A 22,768-nucleotide genomic window follows, 5' to 3' on the forward strand; every position below is an offset into this window, starting at 1 on the left:
CTGACCTCTCTCCCTGGTCCACTTTCATACCAGGACATGGGGGAGAAGAAGCCAGGCTGGTCGATGTGCCCTAACGCCCCCTGCCTGGTTTCTCCCAGACCTGAAGGGTGGAGCCGAATTGGCCTCATGCTGCTGACCTTAGGCCAGCCCTGCCCCACCTCAGTCTGCAGAGAGTGCCAGTGTCTGGCGAGAAGCCAGGGCTCCCCACCCCCGTTGCCCATCCTGTGTTCTGGCCATCCCTCTCCCTTCTTCCCTGGAGCAGACCCCAAGGCCACCTGGGGCAAACCTCTGCACTGAATGAGGGAAAGGGGACGGATGTCACAGGATCCCTCACTTACTATGTGCCATGCAAGAGGCCAGCTGCTGAATCCAGAACAGCTGCGTCAGGCAGGGATCAACACACCCATTGTTAAGATGAGAAACCACGGCCCAGAGAAGTGACGTGACCTTTCCAAGGTCCCCCAGCACCAGTAGGGGACCCCAAGTGGTTTCGTTACATACCTGCACACACCCCTGGAACTGCTTTAAAGGAACCCCTGCTGCGGACGGGAGGTAGACTGCTCGGGGAGAGTGCAGATGGACGGCTGCACTCCCACACACAAACACACGGTATACACACCACACCCAACCACCCCAAGTTCCTGAGACCCCGCAGTGAGGTGCACACATGGGGGCTGTTTCTGTACTTGCTCCTCCCACCCGGTGTCCCAGAGGTGCCCTGACAATGAGGGGAGTGGCTGCCTGTCTGTGGTCGTGTCCCAGGTTCGGGGACAGGACTGGCCCCGTTTCAGAACAGGAACTGCCGAGTGCCAGGCATGTGCTGGGCCACGCCTTGCACCACCTCACTTTGTCTTCTACCCTGGGCAGTGGGCATGACTGCAGCCAGGTTACAGATCAGAAGACTGAGGCTCCGGCTTGCCTGGCAATGCTGGGACTGGAGGTCCCTCGTTCATAAGTGACATTTTTAGGATGAAAATAAAAACAGCCAGAAGGGCCTCCCACCCCAGACCCAGGGAAGTGAAGGGGAAGGCAGGGCCCAGGGGAGGCAGGAGAGGCTCTGCTGGATGGAACTGGCCTAGCAGGTGTCCAGATGCCAGAGGAGCCGAGAGCAGTCCCCGCCATGAAGGCTCAGAGGGAAGACCTCAATTTTGTGGTTTTCATGCATCTAGGAGGCCGCTGAGCCTGGGAGCTTTCTCTGGGACCTGCCCTTCCCTGTCCCCAGCCCCCTCCCTTCATCCCTCCTGGCTGGAGGGAGGACAGGATGGCAGGATGCAGTGGGAGAAGGCTGGCTCATGTTTCCCCCCTCTCTTCCTGGCAGGGATTACATGGTGAGCAAGGAGGACAGCTGAGCTGGCAGGTGGGTGGCCTGGTCATGCTGAGGGAGAAAGCTGGGGAGGAAGGACAGCTGAGGTAACTGGGGCCTCGAGCAACCACTCTCCTCACACGTCCCCTCCTCCCAGCTACTCTGGGACCAAGGGACCCAGCTCCAATACCTGGGCGCCTGCATTCCATTCCCCCAAACTCTGCTCTGCAGGGTAGGCAAAGCCAAATAGTATCTCGACAAACAGACAGACTGACTTCAAAGAATAAAAGACCCACAAGTTTGGAGGAGACAGCAGGGCTCATGTGAATGAGACCTGTGTAATTCTAGAATCTCTCATTTGCATGTCCCTCACCCGGCTGCCATCATATCCCCCACTCCACAAGCTCCGCAGCTGTTTCTAGAAAGCCTCTGGCTGGTAAACTGCAGAGCCACTTCACCCCATCCAAAGCCCTCTCCCTGGGTTGTCCATAAGCCCTTGGTTGCTTGGGCCACCTACCTAACCATCTGGAAGTACTCCAGCCTTGGGATGGTGGTTGTCAACACTTACGGTTCATCAGGCGGTCAGGGAACAATATGGTGGCATCGAACAACGAGAACTGCGTATAGATCTAGAAAGTGCCAGGAGTGATATGTCAGCAGGAAGCTGCACATCCTGGGTGCCAGAGGGGCTTGGGGCTGGGGCTCGTGGACCCCCGGCTGAAGCCCTAACAGATGGAAGGTGAAGCTGAGCTCTCCTGCCTGGGTCTATGCTGGGTCTCCAGAGCCCCCAACCCCACAGAAGGAGAGCTTAGACCAGACAAGCAAAGCAAAGCTGGACATTGGACTGGCGTGTGAATGCCTGTAGATCTGCCTAAGGTGCTTGGTGCATCCTGGCAGAGAGACTCCAGGGCCAGGAATCTTCCATGAGGATGCTGGATCTGGCACAGCCACCAAGGGACGCTCCAGTTCCCCATCAAACAATTACAAACTGGCATCAAACTCCAACAGCAGGTGCACCCCCATCCCCCAACCTCCTTCTCACTGGTCACCATAGGAGTGACTATGTGTTCCTATCCAAACACACTTCAGGCAATGCAGTCTGGAAGTTAGCTGTCAGACAGCACGCTTTTCACTTGTCCTAGACCTGTTTGCTTCAGGCTGTCATTCTGATGCTCTGTGTTAGCCAGCATGTTCAATCTAGCCCTGCTCTTCATGTTTTATTCATGTGGAACACACGCCCCGAGTCCAGCTCCTCATCTCTAAAATGCAGGGAACTACCTCGAAAGGTTATTGAGGTGAGTAGGTAAGACTAGTGAAAGCTCCTGGCTCAGGGTCCAGCACAGTGTAGGGACCCAACACGTATTTTTTCCTTCTTTCCCTCCCTCCCTCTCTTCCCTACTTTCTTCTTTCCTGCCTTCCTCATCCCTACTCTCTCTCTCTCTCTTTCCGTTATTATCTTCCCAAAATGCAGGGTCTAAGTAACGGTTGATCCTCCTGCAGCCTGCCCTTCTCCTTTAGGTCCCTAGGACTCTCTTCAATTCCACTGCTCCCTTCAAGATCCGCACTGTTTTCTAGGTCGACTACAAGAGAGACTCGTTCATCTCTGTGTCCCCACAACACCAGATACAAAGCCTGGAGCACAGTGTCTCGTTCCAGATGGGATGAAGGAAATGGTAATGGATGGGGTGGGGCGCAAATGGGTGAACAGACAATGAGTGGATGGGTGGAACAAGTTAGATGGGAGGAATAGGAGAATAGGGTTGGCAGAGAGATTGAGGGGTGATGTTCAGGTAGAGAGGGAGGCATGGGTGAATGGGTGGCTAAGTGAGAGATGGATGGATGAGAGGGGGACTGGATAGGTGGGTAGATGGCCTGGATGGATCAACATGAGAGAGTGTGTGAAAGCATGGATTGTTGGATGGATAAACAGATGGACAGAAGTACGTGTCATGGCTGGCTTTGAGCTAAGGCAGGGAGGTGCAGAGAGCTCACTTCAATGTTTTTCATCCCAAATCAATGTTTTCCCTGTCTCCTTCTGCTCTCACACTGCAAAGATGTGGCAGGGAAGGAAGGGAGTGGCTGACAGCAGCTGGAGTGGGGTACTATCTTCGTTGCAGATTTGCCAAGCCGTGGCTTGGTGAGTCCTGCCCCAGGCTGCCAGCATCCTGGTGCTCAGAGGCACAGGACTAGAGAAAGGCTGAGGGCACCCTGGCCACTTCCACCAGTCCCAGCCTTGGAAGATGCTGCACAGAAGGGAACTGACTGTATGAACAGAGCTTTGAGTGTCCTCGTGCTCGGTACCAAAGGCTGGAAACCTGCCAATTTCAATTTCACCTCCCGGTCTGCCTCTGCCACAGGGCAAGCTTGCACCCTGGCTGTGCCAAGGTTCGGCTGCAAGGGGCCTCTGTGCTGCCCTCACTAAGCCCAGAGCTCTTGAGAACAACTGTATCGTCCTCACTGCCTCATTCCAGGGATGGAGATCCTGACACAGAGTTGGCATAGAAAAAAATGCTTGTGGTTAAATAAAATGAATAATGAGTCTTAGACACTACTGATTATCACTTGGGGGAAAGAGGGATATATTGGAAAACAATGGTAGACCTTGATCTAGGACACTGAGCTTGAATCCTGGCTCCATCACTTCCCAGCTGTGTGGCCTTGCACAAGGGTCTGCACCTCTCTGAACCTCCATTCCCTGACCTGTGAAATCAGGATAATAGTTGATACTGCTCAACTCTCTTCTGGGCTGTGAGGGTCTCACTGGGAATAGGTTCCTCGTCTGGTCCTTTTGAGTCACCCCTACCTGGGGAGCCTTGATAACCAAGCCCCAAAGCTGATCATCCCTTCTGCTCAGCCTTGTCACCCAGAGGGCAGAGCAGGGCCTGTTGGGAGGGGACCTGCAGGCCGCAGGAGGGGAGCACATTCCGCTTTCAGATTTCTCTAACTGGGGCTATGCATAATCAGCCTGACCTCAATCTTTCTCGGTGAATTATCGAAAAAGAGTTCTCTGAAAATGAGGCATGTGCAAAAGTTCCACTGGGCTCCCTGTCCTCCCCCTCATTTCACCCTTCCCAACTTAATAAGACCATGGCTTATTAGCTGTTCCCGTCCAGCTCTCCTTGTCCTGTGCCTGCACACGTGAGACTAAAAATACCCTCAGTTCCTATTAGAGACCGTGCCCCGGGGACAGGCAAGGCTGGAGTCTGCACTGACACTGGAAACTGGCTCCCTGGTGCCCCCTGGGATCCAGGCCACAGCACCCATCCCATTTGGGGCCTATGGGCACCACACCTCATTCTGACAGTTGCCAGGGGTCTTCAGGAACGATCAAAAGGCTGTTCTGACTTCATTTGTGTTTTCATGCAGACTCTTCAGAGCTGTCCTCTGTGACCCTCCTCACCACCTCGTTAGACAACCCACCACCACCCAGCTGTGAGTGCTGTCTCCCACGGGACACACGTCACTCAGAGCACTGCCCCGGGCCCTGCAAAAGTGGCTGACCTAAATCTCAGCCCACTGGTGGAGAAAACCTCTGTGCCCTTTTTCATTAAAGCAAGTGTGTTAGGCTTGGTGGGAGTCCTGGGCCCATCTAGAAGCCAGGGTCGACTCACTCGGAAAATTGCACGATCCCATTTCTTGATCCTGTTTCAGTGTCAATAACATAGGCATAAAGGCATCAGCCCAGCCTCGGGCTACTATGAGGACTCCGTGAGTTTGTGGAAGTCAAAATGCAGAGTACAGGAATCACTGACCACCAAGGAACGAACTCTGAAGCGTGAAGTCCGCGTGAGGACCTCCTGTTTCCCTCAGAGAGGCGGATCGAGGAATATGCGAGGGGCATTTCAATAGCTCAGCAATAAACACTTGGCGAAGCTGAAGACGTAATCTCTCCATGGGCTTTCCTGTGCCACTGGATACCTCTCTTGGCACGGCTGGAGATATTTTGGAAGTGGTGGTGAGAGACAAATTGATTCTCATCATCTCCATCCACAGGAAAAGGCCAAGAATGTCATAGTGTATAAGGACTCCAAAATTCAAACTACCTGGAACTTGGGATGTAGTTCTTCCCACATTTGCACGTCGTGATATACAAGAAGATGGGATTGTACTAAGCCATGGACAGGAAAAATAGGGAAAATCAATGAAGGCGTCATGGATAGAAATACTGAAACGGGCTGACAGGCCGATAAGGGAGAGACATGCCAGAAAGGCTGAGAAAGGGAACTGTGTTTAACAAAAAGTCACAGCTTATGGCTCCTGACTGGGGCAGGATTGGAGGCGGCTGCATGGGACTGAGCAGTGCTGTTAGAACCAAGCGCTCTCCCAAATTCATGCTCCAGATGGTTCCGTCAGCAGTGGGAGAAGGTGCCTTTAGAGCTGCTTGTCCTCAGTTAACCTCCTCTTCCATTCCCTGACGGTCTGAGAGAAAGGCACAGAAGAGCAAACGCTATAAATCTCTGGAAGGCTGGTACGCCTCCGGGCTACAGGGAGAAGTCTTGCCTAGCTGGGAGCGTCCATTCTGTCTAATTTGATTCAAACATTTATTGAGCACCTCCTGTGTGCGACACACATAGAAGGCCCAGCGTGTATGGGGAGGAGGTGAATTGGAGGGGACTCGGGGATGAGGAAGACCGTGACCTGGCCCTCCAAGAGCTTAATGTGGCCTGAGGCCAGGCAATGACTTCACCATACACTTCGCTATGAAATAGAGGAGACCTGAGGTAGTTTGAAAGAGTATTTTTTTTTCAAACTAACATTTAAATGTCCATGCCATTCCAGTAGAAAAAAGGAACTGAGGATGGTTAAAAAGAGAGGCACCACAGAGAGCTGGCATCCTCTTGGAGCTCCAAGAACCAGGGTGACCAGGAAGGCTTCAGGGTGGAGGTGAGGGCCAGCATCAGACTTCAAAGGATGGCCAGACTGTACTGGCCAGGAATGTCCAAACACACATTTCAGGAAGAAGTGACAGCAATAACAACTTCAGAAGTGGGAGCGAGCCAAGCCAGGCTGGTCAAGGCACCACAGGAATCGAGTACCAGCTTCCGAAAAGGTTTCTGGGAAAGGTCTCTGGTGCCCCACGGAACACTTTGTCCGTATCAGCAGAAGCGAGGGTGTGAAGAGTCTGGGACGTGGTCTGTGCTCTTTACCGAGTTGCCCTACTTTCTGTGTGCCCCCTCCCCACTGCAGCAATGTAGAACACCATGTCCTGTCTACAAATTGCCTGCTGAAAGCCTTTCAGGTATTGGCTTTGTCTATCACATCTGTCTAGAGAAAAGAAACTTACCTCTTGGGATCTCTGGAGGGCTGAAAGAGTTAGGACTGGTGGTCCCCAAAGAACCACTATTTCTTAGGAAAAACAAAAATGTGAGTCAGGACACACTCCTTCTGGTGAAAACCTCATCTCCCAGAAGCGAGCCTCCCCCTGTCAACCATTCCCCATCTCCAGGACAGCTCAGGGCTCAGAACCGTTGGGACAATGGATGCATCGCATCTGCAAGCAAAAGGGTGGAAGCAGTGTAGATGACAGAAGGGCATGCCTGAGTATTCGCCGTAATGGAGGATAAAGGCAACAATACAACCGTTTTGACTGCCCTTTGTCTCTTGGTGTCCTGAAATGTCCAGCTCATTGTGGTTAAAATAATTAAAGGTCTGCCCAAGAACAGAGATAGCCCCTGGTTTGTCAGATCCTAAGACAACGATGTGGATGAATTTGTTAGGTCAGATTGTGGAAGTTCTTCAATTCCATGGTGTTCAAGGTGGTGGCAGGATGGTAGGGCTAGTCTGTTGAGGAAAGCCTAGAAGCAGGAAGGCCAGGTAGATGTGTTTGGGGAGTAATGGACATGGCTGTGGCTGCAGCATGTGTGAGTTGGCAGGGAAAGAGGAAGAGACGAGTCTACAGAAGGAGGCTGGACCCGGGGTGTAAATCATAGACTGAGGGTCTGTTCTCAATCCCATTGGCTGGGGAGGGGAGGGTGTTGAACAGAAGGCATAGACCCTCTGCATGATATCTCAGAGCCTCAGTCTCTCCTGCTCCCGCTCCCCTTTCCAGATACAACCCAACGCCTTCCTGTGGTGTGGTGTCCCGCTCTCAGCCAAAACAGATAGTGTGGATGAGAGGATGGGTCAACAGAGGCCAGGGTGGGTGCACGAAGAATGAGGAGAGCATCTCGCCTGGCAGGGAGCAGCTGCACAGGCCCAAGAAGCCGGCTATGGACTGAGAGCCATGGGTGGGAACCTCTGAGGAGTGTGTCTAGGTTCTGGACAGCGTCAGGATCCAGGAGAAGCAGCATTTTCCAGAACAGCCAAAGTGCCACAGCCCCTATTTCATGGGTTTGTTTCAAAGCAGTGTTTTCCCTGCATTTTTGTCCCCCAGGAAACATATGTCAACATCTGGACACGTTCCAGCTTGTCACAACTGGGAAGTGGGTGCTCCTGGTATCTAGTAGGTAGATCCCAGGGATGCTGCTAGACATCCTACGATGCACAGGACACCCCTACAACAGGGAATTCTCTGGCCCCAAATGTCTGTAGTGCCACAGAGAAGCCCTGCTCCAAAGGACCTGTTTTCAGGCATCCTGGAGAGGCAGGGGCCCCTAGATTGGCTTCTGTGACCTCTGGTTGATAACCCCCCGGGTCATCATCTCCTCCTTCAGAGGCAGCTCTGGAAAGGGATGCCACGTGAGCAAGCTCCTAACAGTGACACTCTCCAGTGGGGAGCAAGGGAGAAGGTTGGGAATGCAAATTCAGGCAAGGGGGCTTCAGCTTCCCTGCCCTTCCCACTCAGCCCCATTCCGTAGTGAGAGGTGCTACACAGAAGCTTCGTTGGAACCTACACCCTTGAAGGAGCTAGTACACGCTGTCCCAGGTCAGATGAGGGATGCTGCCTGGGCGATCTCCAAGACTCCAGGGCCTTTGCATAATCCATAGTCCTTACTTTCCTAGCCATCTAGAGAGCAGCAAGGCTCAGCCAGCCTCCCAGACGTGTGTGCACGCACACGTGTACACATGCAGACATGACAATAAAGGACAGGGCTCACTGCATGAGGAAACCTGCTTTGGGAGTCACCCACCTACACCAGTCCCACTGCTCAGCTCTCTAGGGACTCCAGTTCAACACTGTCAGAAACCAGTGACCTCTGCTTTCATCAGATGCCCAGTGAGCGAGGGGGTGGTGGTGACGCAACAAGGTGGTGGCCTTTCCTGGCAAAGCCTGAGTCACAGTGGAGCAAGACCTTCAGAATCTGAGGGTATATCTTTGTGGTCCCTGCCTCCATCACTGACTTGTCACTTCACCTGTCTTTTTCCTCACCCTTAAAATGAAGTATGAATGACAGCTGCCATTTGGAGACCACTAACTATGCGCCAAGCAGCTCAAGTGCACCTCATTCTCACAACAGCCCTGTGAGAACTTGTATTATGCCCACGAGAGGGGTGGGAAAATGGGGGGAAATGGCCTGTCCACGGTCACACGGACAGCAAGTGGTGGAGCTGGGACTGGAACCTAGTACAATATAGTCCGACTCCAAGGGGGAGGTAGGAGCTCTCAGGGACCGTGCTGCAGCCTAACATCATTACACTCCGATGAGAAGGGTCCCAGAGCACAGGCTTCCATGTGCACGGCATTTATTAATGGTGGAAACTTAAGTTAGGGGACTGGCCCAGGTTGGGTGGGCCCACTGTGCCAAGGGCTACCAGGCAGATGCCGCTGTAAACACTCCTGAGACCCGGAGCCAAAGGCCCTGCTGCTGCTGGCTGGCCTGGCCAGGCCCCACTAAAAATAGATGGGCTCTCAGGTCCAGCTCCCTGAGCACAGCGGGCAGGCTGCTTGCTCCCCGCACCAGCCTCCTCCTCTGCCCCTCCCCCCTCCCCACCAAGCATGAGCCAGGCTTCTAGAAGGAACAGAGATGTTAAAACTTTCTCCACAAGCCAGAAAGAACTGTTAAGTTGATGATGCCCAGTGGTCACGTTCCAAGTCCTGGTGCAGCCATAATTGCAGAGGTCCTGACCCCAACACCCTACCCATCTCCCTCTTACAGAGGAGGCCATCAACCTCCAAAATCCACCTGGGGAAGGAGTGGGGCCACTCCGTGCTATTTTTCCTTTTCCAGAACTGACCCTCACTGTTGACAACACCGTGTGATTTCTGTGTTTGCGACAGCTTCCCGAGGAGGTCTGCAGCGAGCCCTCGCGGGAACCCCCGAAGCCCGCCGGAGACAAGGCAGCGCCGGGCCGGCGGAGAAGAGCGCTGGAGCCCAGGATGAGCGCTCCAAGCGCAGGGGGCCGGAGCTCTTTGGAGCCGGTGGCTGTGCCGCCCGCGGCCTGGGTGCAGGTCAGGGCTCGGCTGGGGATTTCCTTTCAAAGGTGACTTAGAGCGGCTTCATCAGGGTAGCGCCCTCCCGGGCGGGCCCTAATGGCGTGTTTGGCAGAGTCAGCGAAACGCGGCGCCCAGCGGCTCGGCGGCGGGGGAGCGCCCTCTCCCGCGCCCTCGCCGTCTCCCGCGCCGGCCAGCGGCGCGCACGGGGCCATTTGCAGCGCAGGCAGCCTCGAGAGCGGCAGCGGCGCAACCGCGGGGAGCGAGGCGGCACCATGGAGCTGAAGAAGGACAGCAACGCCGTGTCCATCGACATGCTGCTGATCGTGCACTCGGAGAAGCGGCGCGCCGCGCAGGGCACGCACTCGGAACGGCAGGCGGACCCGGGCGCACTGCCGCAGCGCAGAGGAGGTAACGCGCCCCCGGCCCCGGCCCCCCCCGGCCCCCCGCACCTCGGCCTACTCGCCCTAGGGGCCCCCGGCCCCGAACGAGGCCAGAGAGACTGACCCTCTCCCCACCGCTGCCTGCGCCTCTGCGCGGTGGCATTGGCGTCCCGTGGCAACGCGCAGCCCCGTGATTGCCCCGGGTTGACTCCCCGTGCCTGCTGGTCGGTGCTTCCGCCACCCCCCGGGGAGCCAGCTTCCTCCCAGCCACTCTCTGAAGGGTGCACAACAGGGTTGGAAGATGCCGTGGTGGAAGGGGGTCAGAGCCTCAGGCTTGACCCCTGAGTGGCCAAGGCCTGCTCCTCATACGGCACATTCCAGAGCGCAGCGGACCCAAGGGGATCCTGTGTGCCAAATCAGACTTTGAGACGCGGAGCTCCTCTGGTGTCCTTGCACAACTCCTGGTCCCAGTTTCCCCTATCTTGAAGCCTCTCCCAGCCTCCTACAATAGAAGACATAAAGGGTGGTGTAAAAGGCACACAGGTTTGGGTAGGGTAAGCTTAAAATCGGCCCTCTCCTCTCACAGATCTGTTAATTTTACTCTTCCTACAGACTTTCTGAGGAAGGGTAGACTGGAAAAATAAAGTGACTTTACAGAGCAATTGTGGAAAGCAGCACTCGGGCCTCTGTAATCTCCAGAGAGGACCCCCTGAAGAGAATACAGATGGGGAATGGTAGATGTTAACCAAGCCCATCAGAAGTTGGGGAACAGGTCCTAGGTCTGTGAGGAAGCCCTCCCGAGCCTTCTTCGGGGCTGGCGTGAGGTTTGTGCTAGGCCGACCGTGGGCCAGTGCTTTGAGAGTGATGTTTAACAGCCCATGCGATAAAATGACTTCTGCCTCCTGCCTGCCCTCTGGCTCCAGAGCTCCTTGGAGTCTGTCTCTGGCTCTTCTGTCCATGGAGGCCCGGTGTGCATTGAACACCCACCTTCCACCTGCCACGCAGAAGCACTGGTGCCGTGACTGGCTTTGCCCCCACCAGGCACACAGGCTGGAGCTGCCCCATAGTTCCTGGTGACCTCTTGGGGAGGCAGGCAGGGGGAAAGAAACAGTTTCTGGAAAGGTACTCCAGTCTCTGGAGGGATTTGGGGCCCAGAGTTGTTTGGGTTAGTTGGTTCTTAACGTTCTCAGAGCTGCTCCCAGGAGAGGTGGAAATGGCCCACCCGGGTATTTGTAATAAGAAAATTGGCAGAGGCCACCTGCTCTTTGATTCAAAGGAAGCTGCCTGTCCTCCAGACACTGCAGTCCAGAAGGCCTCCCCCAGCGTGTGTCAAGGCCAGAGGGCCCCCACGAGGCCCAGCTCCGGGTCAGCCCGTGAGTCCCCACCTCCCTTCCCCCACTCTGATCGCATCTCTCCTAAAGGCTCCAACACTAGGAAAAGAGGAAGATGAACACAGAGAAGTCCCAGAAATGCCAGGGATCAGGAGTGTTCCCAGTGGCGTCCCACCCCTAGCACAAACCCTACACATGACCATGGCACAAGGAAAGAAAACCCTGTTTGCCAAGCCCTTTCTGCTATTTGTCTCCAAAATTCTTCTGAAGTAGGTTTCTCGCAGACACTCGACCAGTGGAGAGACCCCTGTCACTTATTTACCATCAGACAGTTGTGTATCCAAGCAGAGGGAGAGTGTCCAGCCTCCAGGCCTGCTAGGCAGTGGTGATGGTCAGGAGACCCCTGGCAAAGCCGGCCTGCGGGCCCACACAGTTGAAGGCAGGGAAACACTGAATTAAATTAGCTTGTTCCAAGGCCTCCTGTTGGGGCACAAGATCTAAAATGCCCCCACACCTCTTCCAGGCATCTACTCCTGTCTCCCCTCCAGCAGGTCCTTGGCTCTGCAAAGGAGGGCATGAGCTCCATTACTGTCACAATGCAGAGGACCAAGTGAAGATGTGATCAGGTGGCTTTCTGCAGCAGAAAAGAGTCAGAGGGACAAGGAGGCAAAGATAGTGCATGCCGGGGATCTGGGCTGCCAACCGAAGCTCTCTGCTCTTTCCTCTACGGCCCTTCCATTTTCCTTTGTCCAGTGCCTTTCAAAAGCATGCCTGGAGACCCTCACCTCCTATCATGTATCCCCCCACCAACGAGTAGGTGGCCTAAAGCTGCCTGCACCAAGTCTACGAGAGCTCCAACGTCAGGTGTCATCCCCCAAGTTGGTGTGATGTATGCATTCCATTCCACATGTGTGTCAGGGAGGGTTCTGAGTGGTAAGCCCCGATACTGGCTGCAGAGAGCGCTGCAGAAAAGAAGAGCGTTAGGAAGGGACTGGGGGACTTGTAGTGGTTGCAAGGGCCGGAGGAGAGCCAAGCTAGAGGCCGAGCTTCCAGGAACAGGGGCATCAGCCGCCCAGCAGAGCTGTCTGGTGAGGAAACCTCTGTTGCCTCCAAGGGGCCCTAGGTACTCCTTCCTCATCAGGAGCTCGATCTTACTGCAGCTGCTCCCACTGCCAGAACGTACTCCAGTTCTGTGCCAGGAACTCGACCTTGCAGCCACCACTTCCAGCCACAACCAGACAGAGAGAGAGAGAGAGAGCACTTGCATTCCCTTCCCTCTTGCATCACCAGGTCCCAAGACGGAAGCAGACACAGGTACACTGGACTGGCTGTGCCTAGGCCACCTACGTCCATGCTCTAGCTGCAAGGGAGGCTGGGAGACTATCATCCAGGGAGAACTTTCACAGTTTTCCAACTATCACTGTGTTTCCAGTAAGGATAGACCCTCTTTGCCCACCCTCCACCTTACCTCATGACTCTAAAAGTGGGAGATTCCCCACATACGGAAATAGGCAGGCAAACTGAATGGCTAGCGTTTTCCAGTTATGCTTCCATACTGATGCAGCAGAGATGTGGAGAGAAAAATGGGCATCTGTATTGTGAAAATTCTCCCTGGATCATCCTGATAACTAACCTTGCCACCTTTGAAAACTACTGTTTTAATATTTTTCTTATAATGTTTTAAAGTACGTCTCATTTGCGGGCAACTTTTCTTGGATCCTGACAGAGCCAGGTTCCACCAGCCCCACCTCAACCCGCATACATTAGCAACTGGCCCATCTCACGCTGGCCTGGGTCTTCCCACCATGGAGACCCTCATGCCAGACCCTATTTTTTTCACAGGACTCCAGGGTGTCGGAAATGGAATCCGGAGATGGCAGAAATTCGAAGGAAATGATGTGCATGGTAATTCTCTCTTTTCATTTTCTTTTCTTTTCAGTCTCTGTACAATTACACCTTGAAAAATGACTGGAAGCATTCGATTTTCACGTGTTCGAAAACTAGCTGTAGACATCTAACCACTCAGAAAGTGGCTGCTGGTGACTCAGCCAAGACTTTGGGGCCACTGTGACCCCATAAAGTGTTCCCTGGCACTGCGTCCCCCAATTTCCTGGAGGCTGTCAGATGGGAGGGGAGCAGGGCCGTAAGGTTGAGCACCCACTTGTCCACTGGCTACATATAGGGAAGGACTTGGCATCATCAGTCGGCATGGCGAGGTTTGAGTGTGTTCCCCCTGGAGGTGGGGCTGCTCACGTCAGGCAGGGCACCCATCCTTCGAAAATTTTTCCAAACAGAGAGGACAGTGGCCTGTTTGGGGACATTATTATTCCAAGCCTAGGGAGATGGGTGCTGTGGTTCCTGGCTGGCTGGGACCCAGAATATAGTAAGATCTGAAAGAAGTCCTTTCTCTGGTGCTGGGTGTCTGTCACCCTGCAGGCCCAGGACAGCTCTGGGAATGCCATGCATGGACGAGTCTACCAGGTCTTATTCTGTACCCTTCAGAGATTCATTAGCCCAGCTTCCAAGAACAAACATTAGTGAAACCGCACTGTGGGCACGTGAGAATTCTAGTAAGAATCTGACCTCCACTCCCAGAGCCCTAGTAGGGGACTCAGTCAGATCCGGGCTCATCAAATGCCAGTGTGAAGAAACCACCTGCGTGACCCCCTGCAGATGGGGAATCAGGACCCCAGCTGAATGAGACCAAACATGTATGCTCTGCCATCCTGACATTAACAAAAGGGAAGGATGAAATTCTAAAAGAAAATTCATTCATTCATTCCCTCAATAAAGGTCTACAGTGTTTCCGTTGTGCCAGGCAGGGTTCTAGGTGTTGGGATGAAGACAGTCAAGAGCCCCTGCCCTCATGGGACCATGTTAACAATTATAATCATAATGCTTTTCACTGCAATAGAATCTCAACACCCTGGAGGTAAAGAGCTTTCCTGTGTCCCCTGCCCTGTGCATGAGGACAACTTATACCTAAGACATGCTCCTGCCCCAGGGACCACCCGTTGGGGCCGTGGCTAGTGGGCATGCATGGTGGCGCGGCTTCCTTAAGCTTGCTTCGGGGCCATAAGATGGTAGATGCCCCTGCTCTAGCTGGACCGAAGGCGATCCAAAGTTAGCGAAACGAGGCTGCAGGCTCATGAGAATTGTAAGAATCAGACCACCAGAAACCTGTCAGCCGCAAAAACGCACAGCAGCAGATGCAGATATCCACGCTTGGCCAGTGTACGAGCGGGTGAGTGGAAAAGTGGGTCGAGGTGGGAGGGAAGAGACACGGCATCTCCATTTGTTATAGCTCTCTTACCTTGAGTTGTCTGAAATTCATCTTATGGTTTCTCAGCCATGTTATTACATGAGGAGAAGATTGAAATATAGTGAATTTATCCTACTTTTACCGTCTTTAGGGCCCCTGATCTGAGGGAAGGTTAGTGGAAAAATACAACAACATAAAGAGGATCACAGGGCGCCTGGCAGGCTCAGTCAGGGGGGTGTGCAGCTCTTGATCTCAAGGTTGTGGGTTTGAGCCCCACGTTGGGTGTAGAGATTACTTTAAAAAAATAAAAATCTTTTTTAAAAAAATGATTTAAAAAATAAGGAGGAGTTTGAAAGTAGTTCTTGCAAAACCACCCAGGAAAACCAAGAGTTTCAGGCAAGTGGAGGCCTGGAGAGACGCTCTACAGAGCCTGGAAAAGGTAAGGGTTGCATCGCTCCCCCAACAGAGGTAATTTAAAGTACGATTTTATTAATTTTTTATTAATTTTTTTCAAATTGCACATTCGCATGCGTGCAGAAACTGAAATTACAGCTTCTTTCTGTGTTTTCTGATGGAGAGACTCTGGGTGCACACTTCCTTGCTGGTGTCCAAGGCACCAGCCCTGGAAACTGGATGGCAGAGGAGGCAGCTGATGGCTTGTGCTGTGGCGTGTGCACAAATGTGGCGGAACATGGGGCTGATCCAAAAAGGCACATGTTCCCCTTCTTGCTGCCCTGTGTGCTCCTTGAGCTGGGGCCTTGGCAGGGTGGGGGGAGCCTGGACTGCTCCAAACTTTTCCGAGCAGCAGGTGTTTGGGCCGAGCCAACCCGACTAGCTTGCCCGGCAACGGGCTTCCCCTGCTGTGATTGGCTGCTTTCCTTGGTCCTGGCCGAAGTCTGCCTAGCAGCACAGGACTGACACCCCATAGCCACAGGGAAACCAATTGTGCAGCCCTGACTATAAATACCCCCAGCAGCTATGCCAGCCAATCGTCCTCCTTGAGGATTCCCTTCCCGGATCCTGTTTCCTTCATCCGCCGGCCCAGCAGAGATGTAGCCAGCTGTGCCTGAAGGAGGCGGCCTCCCCGTCCTCGCCTGAGTCTGGCCTAGAGCTCCAGACCAGCATCACCCTGGATTGGCACACACAGTGCTCCTAGCCATTGGCCAACCCACCGCCCTCAGCCCACGGGGTGAGGGTCCTGGCTGGGCCTCCTCATAGGAGAAGGCTGGAGCAGGCAGGTTCTCCAGGGCAAGACCCTGCCAGGGGGATCACAAGTCCAGCCCAGCTCAGTGACCTGCCTATTCACCTTGTCCGGCTTCTGCCTGGGCCCAGGCGTGGGAAGCACTGAGTGGCAGATCTGGTTGGGTGCACAGGGGAAAATATCTGAATGGAACCTGCTGAGGCCAGCGCCCCAAAGGCATGCTTATTTCCAGGCCCAGGCACTGGTCCCAGTGGCCACTTCCAGTGGCAGGCCTGACAGCCTTTCTGCAGACCAGTGGGAGGCCAGGGGAGAAGGTGGCAGGCCAGGGTGGTAACCATGGAAGAACGCCCTGCTGCCACAAGCCTGGCTCTTCCCCAGCCCCTCCCCTGCCCCCCTGAAGCAGTCTGAGCAAGACCAGGCCGCCACAGCAGCGGGTAAGGGAGAGATGTGGGAAAAGGTGTTGCGTCCCAGAGGCGGGGCAGGTAAGCCTGTGGCAGGAACTGGGCACTTCTCACAGCAGCCTGACCCCACTAGGCTCTGAGGACAGCTCTGTGTTCCAAGGACATAAAGATCCCCAGTGCGTGGAGAGAGCTTTCACAGAGTGGGGGCCCTGAAATGTCTGTGAAACCAAACCATACTGCATGTCATCCCAACTCCTAAGCTGGAGTAGAAGGCAGGCTGCCTCCATTCTGCTCAGAGGGAGGCAGGAGGTTGACCTAGGAATCAGGAGACTTGGGGTTCAAGTTCCTGGGGGCAAGGTCTTTAGCCAAAAGTTAAGTGTCCAGGCTGCAGGCCAACCAGCTATAAAACAGGGATAGGAGCCTCCCAGCCTGCCCCACAGAGGGTGTGGTGATCAGCAAGGCACCCCTTTGCACTTTGGCAGCTGAGCCTGGCCACACTGAAGTTGGGACCCATGGGAGGTGTCCCCACCTTCTCGAGAAGAAACCCAGCCTCTGCTGGCACCTGCTGAGGGTGTGAAGGTGTGTGCACTCGGGTTCATAGTCACTTGCCTCTGCATTCAGGTGTATAAAGGTACTGATCCACGCGTGTGTGCGCCGTGCAAACGTGCACACGTTTAGGCCAGGCCTGGGATGAGCTCACCCCCCCACCAGCGTGCCTTCCTTGCAGACACACGCAGCTCCCTGCTCTGCCTGGGGCAAATCCCAGTGGTCACTGCAGGTCTGTCTTTGCTTCAACAGGAAGCCTGGCGGAGAAACAGCACCCTCAGCAGACCCAGGTCATCACTTCCTACGACAACCAAGGTAAGGGATTCACCACTCCCCGTGGCCTCTCCTCCAGCTCCTGTGTGTCTGTCTGGATCTGCTGTCCAGGCCAGAGACAGCAAGTGCAGAGCACAAACTGTCTTCTCTGCCCCATGGATGTCGGAGCACCCTCTCCCTCTCCTTCTCCCCACATCCCATGGGAAACCGTGGGAGGCTGCGTGGTGACCTGGGAGAGAGTAATCAAGTCCTTGGGCCACAAAACCCACAGCTGTCCTCATCGCCCCCGCTGTCATCACTAGAGCTAACATTTATGAGTGCTAACCATGTGCCAGGCACCCTGCCGGTCCATTTACATAATTATTCTCCTGTAAATGAAACCTCACAGTATTCCTGTTTGATCTGTACTCTCAACTGTCCTCAATTTACAGATGAGTAAACTGAGGCTTGGAAAGGTTGTCCTACGTCCAAGAACACAGGGCCAGTAAGCGTCAGAACCGGGGGCATCCTGACACCCCCCCCCCAGCCACCCCCAAGGCCTCTGCTGTTAACCCTCACAGAGCAGTGCTTCCACAGAGCCCTGGAAAGCGGCCTTCCCCTTGCCTGCTCACTGTCCGAGCCTTCCCTCCTCCTGAGTCACAGCAGTTCCCTGGCCTCTTCTTCTGAGACTGAGCCTTCCAGGGTCTTCCACCCAGGGATTAATTAACTCAGCAAGGGGAATTGAGAGGGCCCTTCCTTGAGAAACCTAACTTTGCAGGGATGGGTTCTAGGGGGGCTCTGGGAGGGCAGGCAAGGGCATCACCATGCTGACTCTGCAGCTGACCAGATCTGAGAACACAGGGTGTGTGTGTTGGGGGAGGGAGGGATGGGGTGAGGCTTCAGGGGTAGAGACAGGAGGACCCTATAGCTACAGCTGGAGGGGGGACCAGGTTAAATAGAAACCCCCCCCCACTAACCTCCACTGCACCCCTACACACACATTAGCCTCCCACCTTGGTTTCCTGCTCTACATTAAAGACTCCAGGGCCTGCTACCCGAGAGCTGTCATAGAATCTGCTCTAAGACTACACCACTATTGTTCTCAGTGCTGATGTCCTGACTTGTAAGGAAAGGATCTGATCACGTCCAGGGGACAATGGCAAAGTGGGAGTTCCGGGAGGACTCAGAGCCTCTCAGGGAATTGTTCTCAGAAACGCAGACTAACCCAGCATCCCCACAGAAAGGCACTGGCAGGCGGAGAAGAAAGGCCTGTGGAGATGGGATAGCACCACGAGGCCAGCCTTCCTTGCAGCCAGGGCCAGTGTATCTTGGCAGAATTCCTGGGCATATGGCTCCAGAATAGACCCCACTCAGCGGGCCCACTGCAGCCTGCCCCTGTTTTGAGCACACCGCAAAGACAAACCTATGCCCCCCTGCTTCCCTGAAATGGACCAGCAGCACACAGCTCACCACAAAGCAAATATAAGCAACACCTCACTAAAATGCAAGTGGATTGGCCACTACACCGCTAATCTTGCTTAGTTCTGGCTACACTCCATGCTGCGGTCATGGTGTTATCCCTGTTTGTGCGCAAGAAAGCTGAGACAGGGGATGCTGTGGTCCCCGAGCCAGGCACACCTGCCAGACCTCCACAGTGCACTGCCCCCGCCATGTCCCAGGCAGATGGGAGTAGGATGGGGCCCACTGGGCACCAGAGCCTCACCTGGCACGCCACACCCTCACTCTCATGGGCCACTCACATTCCACCTACCAGCATTTGAGGCTTCCAGAGGGCAGAAAGGAGGGTAGCCTATGTGCAGAACAGAGCCTTGTAGGTTGGGATGAGATGGCCCCAGTGGGGTCCTACGAGAGCCTGAGCCCCAGTGAGGGAAAGGCTGCCCCTCTCTGGGGTGGAACTGAAGTCCACAACAAAACAGACAAGGGCTCCTGCCCCTGTGGGGCCGACCCCCTGGTGAGGGAGACAGACAACGCTCAGAAGTAAAATACAGGGTGTCAAAGAAGGCTGAAGGAGGGAACAGAGCTGGGAGGAGGACGGGGGGTAGGGTGGGTACACAGGGGCATGTGTTAGTCTCCTGTGAGTGCTGTAACAAATTACCACAAACTTGGTGGCTGAACACAAGTGTATTCGCTTCAAGGGTTCTGGAGCCCACACGTCCCAAGTGAGCCTCACTGGGCTAAGTCAAGGTGTTGGCAGGCCAGGTTCCTTTTGGAAGCTCCAGGGGAGAATCTCTTCCTTGACTCCTCCAGCTTCTAGAGGCTGCTGGCACTTCTTGACTCGTGGCTGCATCACTCCATTGTCTGTGACCGTTGTCACATTGCCTTCCCCGCATAAGTAGTTAAATCTCCCAACTCTGTTTTATGAGAATCCGTGTGATTACACTGAGCCCACCAAGTAATCCAGGATATCTTCCTATCTCCAGATCTTTAACTTAATCACATGTGCTAAGTCCCCTTTACGTTATAAGGTAACATTCACGGGTCCCTAGAACGAAGGCTTGGATATCTTTAAGGGCTGTTACACAGCCTACCACGTGAGGAAAATGTAAAACAGAGTCCTTGAGAAAGGCCGCCCAGCCCCAGGAAGGTGACATTTGCTTAAGGGAGGAGGTGGGGAAGCAAGCCTTGTGGCATCTGGGGAAGAGCTTCCAGCAGAGGGAGCACCAGGTATGATAAACTTGATGCAGGGGGCGACGCACAGATCATTGGAATCTTGGATCTTCGGGGGGGCGGGGGGGAGTTGCCTCAGAAGATTCATCTATAATGGGTGGATGGGTGGGTGGAATGACAGGAGAGTGATCCCTGGAGCCCCTGTGATTTCAGGGCCCTCTTTTGAGGCTTCCGTCCTTCCAGGTCCTGCACCCTTGTCCGCACACAGACACTCTGTGCCTTCTTTAACCACACAGGCACTAGGGTCACACTGCCACGTTTCTAGACCTGGGACACTCCTGTGGGGCTCTGCTCTGCAGCAGGAACCATGAAGGGGCCCGGATTTTCGAGAGCCTGGTGAACGCTGGGGCAGGTTAGGGCCGTGAGAGACGCCCTTCATCACCCCCCAGCTGGTGCCCCAGTGGTCTCAGCCCACTCTGTGGTTGGGTGGTCACCTCCTGACGAGAGCTACTGGGCAGGCTTTTCATGCTGCGTGGGGTAGAGCGGGGCGAGGGCTCTACAGAGCTGGCCTGCCCCTGCCACCTCCCGGCATGCTTCTCCGGGGTCTCAGCCGCACAGCTTCCGGGCTGCCGACCACTGCTCCCCGGGCAAAGACCTAGCACGGCCCTGCCGAACACCTACCCTGGAGCTCTGTACGGGCGTCTTCTCATTACAGATGCTTGCGCTGAGGCTTCCTGACTCTCAGCTCCTGCAGAGAAAATCTTCCAGGCAGAGAACTCGGTTACGAACCCGCGTTCCAGTTACGGAAAGCGTTAGTGAGCACCTTAATTCAAAGGTGGCAAATATCTGACATGAATCCCTCAGCCTCCCACACGCACACACACACACACACACACACTCACAGTCATATGCACACACATGCCCACAGTCTTCGCTAATTGATCGACACTCCAGGCAGCCACTTCCAGTCAGTCAGAGTTAATGAACAACGGGAAATCTGTTTGCCATCTCCACATTAGATATTCTGAGCAAACGAGGCCTTGAGACAAATCCTCATTCAAACCTGCGGAGGCCTGGGGAGAAGCTGCCGGGGGGAGAAGTCTCCTGACCAGGTACAAGGCAGACCCCAAGCGGCTGGCCATGGCCGTGCTGGGGCTTGCCGGCTACGTCTCCATATCTGAGGGGAGAAGGAAAAGGAAGCAGAGCTGGTGGGATCTGGGCAAGGACCCCAGGAGCCACTTGTCAGGGGGAGCAGGAATCATCCACGAACCTGCTGTTCCTGACAGCCAAGGCTGTAGCTGTCGTTCGGGTGACGTCCCAGGACGGGCCTCCTGTGGGTTTGGTATGACTGTTAAGATTGGTGTCATGGTATCTGACTGTACTCAGGGTTTAGATCTTACTTGAAATTTTGCTCCAAATGATGTTCCAGTCTTTATCATTGGAGATTGGTCAGGCTAATTTTTTCCTTAAATTAAGAGTTTTATGTGATACAGGAATGTAGTAGTCCACAAAATCTTACCATTTCACACCTTTAGGAAGCACGGGGCTCTCCAGTGATGGCTGCTCACCTGGGACGGCACACCCAGGCCCAATTTCTGGGGCAGAGAAGTGCCCCCCCCACCCCAGCAAGGGCCCTCACACACCTGTGTGTAATAAGAGTGGGTATCACACTCCCACAGATCAGGGAGGCCAAGGAGATTTGCTGCTTTCCTCAAAGGGGGCTGATTAACAGCGCCCCTTTGGGGGAGAGTCAGGAAGTGGGGCTCAGGAGAATATTGGAAGTCGGGCCCCTGTCCAAGAGCAGGGAGAGAAGAGGGAGTGCAGGAAAGAGAGAAGGCATTGGAAATGGATGGGTGGAGCTTGTGGGCCAGAACCACATCGGAGTATGAGAATACTTCAACACCCACCCTTTGCCAGGGCTTTAACAGTACCTTGTTCAGCTCACTCCGTTGACAAAGAAACACAGCTGAATTGGGGGTGGTTGGAAGTGCCTGGATGTTAGATGTGAGAAGTGTGGGGAAGCCCTAAACCAAGTTGTTCAGTTTTCCAGCTTCTTTAAGCTTCTGGGTGGTGTTGTTCCAGTTCACATTTTCTAATTTGCGTTTCACAAAATAGTACTGGGTGAAACTGACTTCTTCACTGCAGGACTTCTCAGAGCATAACACACTGCGGCCTACAAAAGGGGAGAGAATGGGCAGAATCTTTAAATCCATTTCTTGTAAGGCATTCTTGCAGCCAGGTACAGCTTGGCACTCTGGAAAACACCTGCAAGTGTTTCAGATGGAAAAAGTGAAAAGGCGAAGGACAACAGGCCCATGCGGCATGAGAAAACACACAGGAAGTCTTTGCTCTTGGCAATGGCACCCGATCCTATGACCAGAACCAAATTATGCTTTGAACTCTGAAATGCTTAAAGTCTTAATTATAAAGTTACACACTGATTTTCTTTGACAGTGAATGTGCTAGAAACTACACTCAAAGTGATGTTGACCTCTTCAAAGTAATGCCTTGGAAGGCCACACTGTATCTTATGAATTTGTTTGAGAATTACCCTCTTTGGCATGCAGAGCAAGTTTATGAGCTGCACAAGAAAGTCAATATTGTTACTCTGTGAAAAGCAATTGCAATACATTTAGCAGGGAAAGGGTTAGTAAAAAGAGCTCTTACAAAATTAATAAGGAAACGATAATACATGAGTAGGAAAATAGGCAATTCACAAAATAAGAATTTTAAATGGCAAATAAATATGTGAAAAATACATTAAAATTAAATACACAAAAATGAAATGTCATTATTCATCAATAAAAATTTCAGAGATTGATAAAAATCAAACATCAATGAGTATATCAGTGACCCATTTTTAATATTTAAAACCACCCCAAAACTCAGTGGCTTAAAACAGTAAGCGTTTACCAGCTCACAAGGGCACAGGTTGGCTGGGCATTCTTGCCTGAGACACACCCAGTTCATCGCAGGTCTTGGCTGGGCTTGCTCATGTATTTGTGGTCAGCTGGTAAGTTGGCTAGAGACCAGGTAGGGTAGGGTGGCCTCACCTGAGATGCCTCTACTCTGTTCCACGTGGTCTCTCCTCCTCCAGCAGGCTAGCCTGGGCTCACTCACATGGCATTTGTGGCTAGAATCCCAAGAATG

General features: G+C 53.8%; 1 protein-coding gene across 3 annotated transcripts in view; it reads left to right on the forward strand.

The window, feature by feature from the left end:
- Window positions 1-9,889: 9,889 nt before the first annotated feature.
- Window positions 9,890-22,768, forward strand: part of KY (kyphoscoliosis peptidase) — a 42,767-nt gene continuing 29,888 nt past the window's right edge. For 2 of the 3 annotated variants that reach the window (XM_040636588.1, XM_040636589.1), the window contains exons 1-2: window positions 9,890-10,025; window positions 13,171-13,233. In XM_040636588.1, the coding sequence (XP_040492522.1) occupies window positions 9,890-10,025; window positions 13,171-13,233 (199 nt within the window). Of the gene's footprint in view, window positions 10,026-13,170; window positions 13,234-16,990; window positions 17,054-22,768 lie in introns of all 3 variants that reach the window. The other variant, XM_040636587.1, reaches the window with a different exon arrangement.

This window comes from Ursus maritimus, unplaced genomic scaffold (genome assembly GCF_017311325.1).
Source record: "Ursus maritimus isolate PB19 unplaced genomic scaffold, ASM1731132v1 scaffold_20, whole genome shotgun sequence".
In the NCBI taxonomy this organism is placed as follows: domain Eukaryota; kingdom Metazoa; phylum Chordata; class Mammalia; order Carnivora; family Ursidae; genus Ursus; species Ursus maritimus.